Source organism: Morone saxatilis, unplaced genomic scaffold (genome assembly GCF_004916995.1).
Source record: "Morone saxatilis isolate NCDOM2014 unplaced genomic scaffold, NCSU_SB_2.0 Contig18, whole genome shotgun sequence".
Classification (NCBI taxonomy): Eukaryota; Metazoa; Chordata; class Actinopteri; family Moronidae; genus Morone; species Morone saxatilis.
The window spans coordinates 24,897,473-24,906,345 of NW_023339740.1; the positions used below are offsets into that span (position 1 = coordinate 24,897,473).

General features: G+C 38.1%; 1 protein-coding gene across 1 annotated transcript in view; it reads right to left on the reverse strand.

Moving 5' to 3' along the window:
• Positions 1 to 5,606, reverse strand: part of pxk (PX domain containing serine/threonine kinase) — a gene marked incomplete at its 5' end in the record, with an annotated part of 15,611 nt that extends 10,005 nt beyond the window's left edge. The window contains 4 exon segments of the mRNA XM_035661784.1: positions 2,048 to 2,125; positions 2,748 to 2,934; positions 5,314 to 5,361; positions 5,556 to 5,606. Of these exon segments, the coding sequence (XP_035517677.1) occupies positions 2,048 to 2,125; positions 2,748 to 2,934; positions 5,314 to 5,361; positions 5,556 to 5,606 (364 nt within the window).
• Between the last annotated feature and the right edge of the window lie 3,267 nt (positions 5,607 to 8,873).

Here is an 8,873-nt window from a genome sequence, read left to right on the forward strand (position 1 = left end):
ACACACACACACACACAAGGGATTAGTTATTTTGAGGATTCCTTTGGAAAAAATGCAGTTGCACAAATGTGGTTTAACAGTTGTACTTTTGGAAATTTCCTTCAATAAATCAGGTTTAATCCTTAAGTACATTTCAAGGCTCTGAAGGAATTCCTTTAAGTCTGTTTTCAGTTCATCATCACAGACAACGGAAATAAGAAAATAACAAAAACACTTCAGTCAGCTGAGTCAGAGTGAACGGAGAGTGAAGTACCAAAGTGTTTACAGGCTTTATTTCTCTTTCCAAATTTGTTGCTTCTGACTGGACGATACTTTGACATCAGTTAATTTAATTAGACTGAATTTACCTAAATTTAATCTGTTGTTGACTGTGGGAAATCACTCAGTATGAGAGATGTTCTACTGTCAGAGAGAAGTGAAAGAGGAATACTACTTCTTTTCTTCACAAATGTCTCTTTGCTTCACAAAACTGTTATTGCTCTTACAGAAGGTGATATGTGTTGCAGATTAAAATGAACAAAATAGTTCATTTTATTGCATTTGAAGAAACATTAACTTAAACTCGGCCTGTGAAGGACTGAAACATGAAGAAATAAACAAACTTCAGGCAGTTAGAAGCCGGGATTTTGCAGTCCTTAAGAAATGAGATGTCATATTTTGTTTCAAAACAAAACAAAGATGATCAATATAAACAAAACCATGTTTATATTAAATATATGTTTCACATATACAGTAAAAAAAAGATCTATAAACCAATATCTATATACAATAGTATAGGTATATTAATATTATATAAAAGCAATAGTTTGGATCTCTTAACTCACTATTTAAAGAGATTTCTATAACACAACCATACGGACAATTAAATATATGCAGTAATATAATTGTATTCCTCAACCTGATCACATAAAACTGTATTTTGTATTAAAAGTCAATAAGCAGAACTCAGTGTCGCATGTGTTTTTCTACTGTACTCACCCAGCTCAGCAGATACCTCTCCTTGGGCTGCTCTTTGTTCTTGATTAAAAAATATTGCTTCCTGATCCTCCAGCCTGAAAAACAAACAGCATTTATTTAAATGTACTGCATTGTTTTTCCTTAACCCAACACTGTGTATCTTTTGAGAAAGGAGGAAACACATTCTTCCTCTTACTAATGGAAAGTTGAGTTCATGAGCAATAAAAAGCAACGTTGCTAAGTTCAACACACTCTCAGGTTCTGGTATGACCAGAAGCATGTTAGCTAATGTAAAATTTATATAGCCCAAAATCACAAATCACACTTTGTCTCAGGGGGTTTCACAATCTGTGAAACATTCAATACCCTCTGTCCTTAGACTGTCAGTTAAATATTGTTGACTGGACATTACTGAGTCAGTTTGTTGACTTAATTACATTTGTCCATTTGCTGTTACAATAGTTTAGCATTGTAGCTAAATGCTAAACAGTACTTTAGCATTGTCTCATAATGTTAACTTGTGCCACAACGGTCGCTGTTCAGGAAAAGTTACATTAGTCTTTCTTTAAAGGTCCATTTTAAAATTCACTCTAAACTTTATCTGTCAGGTTATTTCAGGTTCTATTTGCTTTATTTTTCCTTTTTCTGATACTTAACAAACCAAATCAGATCGTGTTGTTTCAATAAGGAGAAATGATTCAATCACTGTTTGGATGCTTTCTTATTATCTGATTATAAATCAATACTCAATGTCAGCTGTCACAGGTGAACACCTTCCCAGAGTGACTGAAACAGTCATCAATCATTCAAATGACTTTTCTCCTGAGTAGAGGACAGTCTGGTTTCTTTTTAATGATTTAATTCACCACAGAGGGAACTGAGAGCAAACTGTGTGTTTAAAAAGATTAATATAATGAGTGGAGCTGAAACAGTTAGGCTCCTAAAACAACATTTTCTATCACAGTAAACTGAATATGTTTAGGTCTGAACTGTTGGATGGACAAAACAAAGCCAAAGTAGAGATCAGCATGTCGACACGTAAACTTAAAAAGCAATTTTTAGTCTGGTTCAGATCCACCCTCAGTCTTACCGACGTCTCTGAGAGGCTCCTGGACCTCCCACTTCGGGTCCGACCTGAAGAACATGGAGACCTGCTGCAGGGCGATCTCTGAGACACAGACAGACAGAGTACACTTTAATGAATTTGAAACTTAAAAAAATAATATATTTCCTGTTGCAGAGAAGTCACAGATAATAGTGCTTTTAAACAATATGCAGTCACACTGTCTGCTGCTGTAAATCTCCCCTTGTTTCATCATGTAATATTTTTAAATACAGTAGAGAATGATTGTCAATGATTACTATAACAAGCTTAACAAGCTGATAGAATCAAGCTTTATTGGTCCATATGAGATAATCCAGCTCTGACGCTGATGTTGCTGAAGGGGTGTCGGGTATTATTCTGGGTTATCTGATAAAAATATAATTAGGTCCTCCATCATTTTCTCCATCAGAGTGGTTTCGGTGGCTGCTGAGCTGGAAAACTGACTGTCAACTAAAAAAACGCAACAAAGTAGTAAAGCAAAGTAACAAAAGTCTCTTGTATCTGACAGAATGAAGGTAAAATCTGCAATCTTTAACATACATATGAAGGTTTGACTTGTACGTGTTTATAAACAGCTTTCATGGTCAAAAACCTACTGCTCCTCATGTGAGGTCTCCTACACTGTCTCTTTGGAAACTACCACTGAAGACTGAACATAATCTCTCAGTGAGGATGAGGAACTCACCTGTGTAGTTGGCGGAGTAGTTGTTGGGGTCAAGGAACTTCTTCACAAACATGGAGCTGGAAAGCAGGGGATGCTGGGTAATTGTGTCTAGATAAGTCTGTAGTCCTCTCTGCCTCTCTGCTATGAACTCCCTGTCCATGTTTCCGATTAGCTTCTTGGGAGGAAGAGGGAGACTGATGCCGCACACCTAGAGAGAGAGAAAGAGGGAGAGAGAGAGACAGAGAGAGAGAGAGAACTGTTGATACATTTTCTGTGTGTTATAATGATGTACTCACCAAAAAAAGATGAAAGTGAGACAGACAGAGAGACAGACAGACTGACAGCAGGTTTCCGACAGTTCTGTTGCGTGTTGACTTAAGATCAGGGGCTGACGGGAGGTCGGGGGTCAGCAAGTGGGAGACCAGAAAAGGAAATGAGCAGGCGAAACCTCAGCAGAAAAACTGCAAACTTCCTGTTATCCAGGAATAATTCGACCTCATCATAAGACGAGTCACAACCAGGACAATCTGACATACGTACAAAGTCAGAGCCGCTCCAGTCCGGTACAATCCAGTTCCACCGATTGCAGATTCCAGTATGATCAATATGCCAATGTCAGGGGTTGTTCAGCTGTTTTTGATGGTATCTGGGGTGTAACTATATATCGTGGTACAGTATTTGGTAATACAAACATATGTACCATGGAGACTAAGAGTGCACACACGTCTATAGTGCAACCATGTTGGAGACAATGTGGGGCACTAAATGTAGACTATTGAAGTAATTATTATCAAAATTCTGGGCTATTATATACATATATATTATTATAAACATAAATCACGTATAGTATTATACTTTGGTAATATGACAGCTATAAAAAGGCCCTTATGAAGAGATGGTACAAAGATAAACACGGATGGCTGAATAATGATGATAATTGTAAATAAAACACATGATATGAAACTTTTAACTTGTAGGATAAGAGTTCAACAGGAGTCAAAGGAAATGGGAGAAATGGACAATGTTTACATGAAGCATTGAATGTGCCACAGGATTAAACAGCTTTTGTTGATGCAATCCAGATGTTTTCATGTTTGTTTTTTGTTGTTTTTTTTACCATCACCATCCCTAGAGCCACGTCACGAGCATGGCTGATAATTAATTCACAATATGAGATAAACTTCATCAGTAGAGCGGTGCAGAGTGAGCACACAGCAGCTTTATTCCAACACGAACAGCTAATCAGCACAGGAACAATCATCAAACTGCCCTCTCACACCAACAGCCGAGGCTTCTGGGAAATCGATGGCACAACAGCAAAGCCTCGAGCGTGTGGTAACGAACCGCCACTGAGCTTTTCCAAACAGGAAGGAGATTGGCTAAGACGAGGCTGGTGTGTGTGTGTGGCAGTCGGTGTTTGTGTGTGTAAATGTGGAAACTTACAGACTAAAAGTTACCAGGCTGCAGTTTCTGTATGTTTTTACCAACATACATTGTTTGAGGTAAGAATATTGTAAGAAGAGTTCGTATGAACGCTGAATATTCACATTGGGCCTCGTGCAGGAACATTTTTGTACTCTTATCTTAACTCTCCCTTTGCATAACTAACGTCCAGATAATACAATATGAGACTACACGGTGTGAGAACTTCATTCATTAAAGGGTACAGAAAAGTAAAAAGAAGAACTTTACGAGCTCGCAGACCGAAGTCCTGCTCTCGGACATCAACAAAGGAAAGTCAATGATTTTTACCAGCGTCAGCAGTGGAATTAAAGGACCTGTTAACGCAGTGTCACCTGAGGGTCGTAGAAGAAGTGTTGGCAATCAATAACCGCAACAGGAGGGGGTCAAAGGGAAGTCTTCGTCACAGAGAGACTAAAGAATACGTCCACAAGAGGTGATGTTGTGTTGTCAACAGAGGATGTTCCCCTGGACAGCGACACCTCAATGTGAAGAGAACTTTAACTCATCAATAGTCAGTTTACATTAATGACTATATGATAAATTTAGAACTATATTATAATTTAAACACAGTCAAACAGGATGAAGTGTAATTTAAATAGGAAACTTTCTTTAAATTAATGCAATGTACAATTCTTTAGTGAAAAACATCTGTTTGGATAACTAATTGCACACGACTCCTATAAGTGGTCTGAACCACTTGTACATTGTGTTTGTGCCTGAGAGAAAATTCAACATAAGAGAAAACTGGTGAATGATGCAAGTTCTCCGAACAACAAGCCACTTCAGAGAGAACATGTTTGAGTGGTTCTTGCATGAAGTTCAATGTTTTGACTAATCTTTTTCTATCTCTTTCTATCTTTTTCTATCTTTAATATTAGACCATGGATGCTGGGTACAAAAACTCTTTTCTGTATCAAACAAGCTTTAAAAAAAAAGTGGCTGTGAAAAGTTCGTAGTTTCCTCCGTCAACAGCAGAACAGCAGCTTGAACTCATGTCAGTCACAAAGTCCCAGAACATCCACAGAAACTCCTCAAAGCTCGACTGAAGCACAACAAACGTCTCTTCTGTCCATCTGCATGTCTTAAAACACTCGGTTGATGTGTGACTGAATATGAAACTCACCATCAGGCTGCTGTTCAGAACATCAAAGTCGCTGTAACGCCGGATCACCTGCAACACACAAACACACCACTCAGATACTGACAGAGCGGCTGTGATTGGTCCATTCATCTCCCATCACATCCTTACTGGTCTAATGATCTGGACCCGGACATTTTAATCCGTCAGTATTTCTGCCCAACAAACAAACTGACTGTCATGTTTTCTCCTCAGGTGACACCTGAAGTTGTGTTTGGTTTATTTACCTGCCAGCTGTTCTCTGAAGAGACGCCCCTCTGGACTCGGACGATGTACTCCTGGGAGAGACAAGAGGCGACAAAACCATAAAAACAATGTATTTGCTACTTATTCAAATAAATTAAATGTATATTAATAATAAATATAAATGGTTAAAACAATGAGACACAGCCGGAAAAAAAATCTGTTAAATAAGGACGGAAGTAAAAAGTCAAAATAAGAAAAAGCTGTATTGTTATGACAAATAAAGGGAAACGTGTCATTATGATACAGTAAGAGGAAATGAGTTCTTTTAGAATTATATATTTTCAATTTATTCTAAAAATGTAATAATTTTATGCAACTAAGTTTAGTTTTATGAGCCAAGACTAGATAAGACTAGAGAGTACTGCTGAGTAAGCTTATGATTTTATTTTGAAAATAATCCTGGCATGAAAATAAAAAATGTAGTAGTTTTATGAGAAGAGTCATAGCATTAGAATCAGATTTTATATTATAAGTCATGTTATTATGACTTAAATAAGTCACAATATTAAAAGTCATAGGTTTAAAAACATTATTACATTAACATTATGCATAGATTATGAGATTAAGTTGTAATTTTACTTGAACTAACTCATCATATTAGTTAAAAACACAGACATTTTCTTGTTCTAAAAACAACCTCTTACTCAAAATACTGTGACTCTTCCTAAAATTAAAGACAGTAAAGTCCTGAAGGTTGGTGGATCTGAGCCTAAATCCAAAGGGTTTAGGTTTCGTGTGTGTTCACTTTCGGTTTCATTTACAAATAAGCGGCTCAGATAACAGCAGAGGATCAGTCTGATCACGTCACCATGGTTACAGATCAACGCAAATGAAGCTGCTGAATAAAAAGGTTTGAAGTGACGGGACAAAATAATGAAAAACAAGAATATTTAACTGGTGTAAACACGAAGTTTTGCCTTTGATCTACACTCCCTATCACAGCCTCTGCGTTTCGGCTGCCCGGCGTTGGGGGCCTGTAATCCTTCCATCATCCCATTCCTCGCGCGGCATCGATCCTCCATCCATTCATTCATTCATTCATTCCTGTGTGCTGATCAGCTTCACAAAACAAGTCCTGACATCACTTCACTGGAGGATTTATATCATCGGTCTTTAAAAATCTTCAAGACTTCAGCTTCCTTTAGGTTTTCCCAGTGCAGCAGTGTGTGCTGTACATTTATACACAATCATCACACAGTTCCTGTCTCTTAAAAGCATCTTAAAATAAGATGGTGTTCACGGATATCAGTGAGATATAATTTATAAGATAAATTAGATAAGATGCACTTTTATTAATCTGAAATTAAAATTGTTTTTTTCCACCTGAGATATTGGAGAAATAATAACCTCCATGTTTCCAGCAGTGAGAGGCCGTTCAGTGTCTCAGAGAGAAATCGACTGAGCTACAACAAGGCACAAACTCTTATCTTTGTAGATTTCTTTCTTTGTTTCATTGCCACAAAAGAGCGAATAAATGAGGACAAAAAAAAACCCGATATGGTATTCTGTATCTGCATCGGCTATCAGCCAAACTGTTATTTCAAACATCGTGTTGGTATCAGCCCAGAGTTTCCCAATCGGTGCCTCCTTCGTCTAAGAGCAGGAATATCAAACAGCAGCAGTACGAACTTTATTAACCAGAGTGAATGATCCACGTTAGATCCAGTTTTCTTATTTAGTGTTTCTGCCACTCAGGAACAACAAGCTGCAGACTTTAGTGCCACGTAATCCCTGACCTCAAGTTACTTAACATAGAAATGATCCTAATGAGTTCCACACAGTGAGCTATACAGATTTAAAGAGCACTGATATCAGCTGGTACTCTGAGCTGAAGTGGAAACACGGATCAATACATCCTTATTAAAGTAATGAGAGTCTTTATAGACGAATGAACAAACTGCTGCTGGAGGTTTTTTAGTCGTTTGTGTTACTAGAAATGTAAAACGTCGGTGTGTCAGTGGAACATGTAAGTTACTCTACATCACCTGTGGAGTCTGTTAGACTTTATTTCCTTCTAGTCAATGACTTGTAATTATTGACGAGCAGGAAGTGACTAGAAGCTCTGAACAGATGTTATAGTAAGCACAGGCCTCACACTATCAGCTGATTACATGTTGAGAAATTCTGGAAAGTCATCTGATTCTGCATCCAGCAAATCTGCATTTATTTTGTTCTGATTAACAGCAAAAGCTGCTGTTCTGGTTTATTTTGGACTAATGGAAGCAAAAAAAAAACTCTTATAAATATAATTATTATTATTTATATCCTTCACTGTGAATCTCTCCTGTGATATTATCATCCTGTTTTATAATTGCAACCACATCCAACAATGCTCGGATGCCTGACATTCTGGCTCAGCTGATCCCAGCCGGACTGTCAACAACAAACCCACCGACCCTGCGCCCATTATCGGACGCCCTGCTTTATTTCTTCCTGTGACATAAACCTCTTTAATGTCAGTGCAGCAGGTGTGTAATCTCCGGTTTCTGTGCGTTGGTACACAGCCATTTTCGTTCAAGAAGAGCTTATGCTTTCCATTATAAGGCAGTAACGCTGAAAACAAGGCTTGTCCCCAGCACCTCTTGAGCTTTACTGTTTGGAGAGACGCCACGCCAGACTCCGTTAGAAAATCCTATTATTTATTGTTTCCGTGGATTTCGAAACACGCGTATTACCGGATACAAGACTCATACAAACCCCGCACATGTTAATCCACTCAATCTTCTAATCGGCATCGATAACAAACAGGATGCAGCTATTGATCAACCAAATCTCATCATTTCTACCCGGCTCATGCTCCTAAAACGACGTTAGCAGAGAAGCTGTTAATAGGGGCAAATACTAAAAATACGTATTTTATTATAGATATTTGGTGGATGAGATGTATGCCGAATGTTATAATAGATCATTAAACACTCAAAACAGTCGTACATCCTGCTTTAGATGGCGTATTAGTTTGTTTTTGTTGAAATAAACCAATAAAACGGACCATTTACAAATGGACTTTCGTTGTAATGGTCTAACGTTAGACCACCGACGCTTTTACGGGCTTTTAGGGGCTTTTGCGGGTCTAGTTTCGGCTCCCTGGCTCTTCAACCAGCCGGCATCGATGCTCCACAACAAACAAATCCCTTTTATTATATCTGCAGTTTGCTGAGAGCAGAAAAAAAAAAAAAAAAGCTTCCAGGAAATTGCTTAATCAGTGACAGCGCTTCAGATCCAGGGTCAGCTGCTTACAATGCAACTCTAATGTTAAAAAGAGACAGATAGAGAGATAGAAAGAGAGAGAGAGAGAGAAA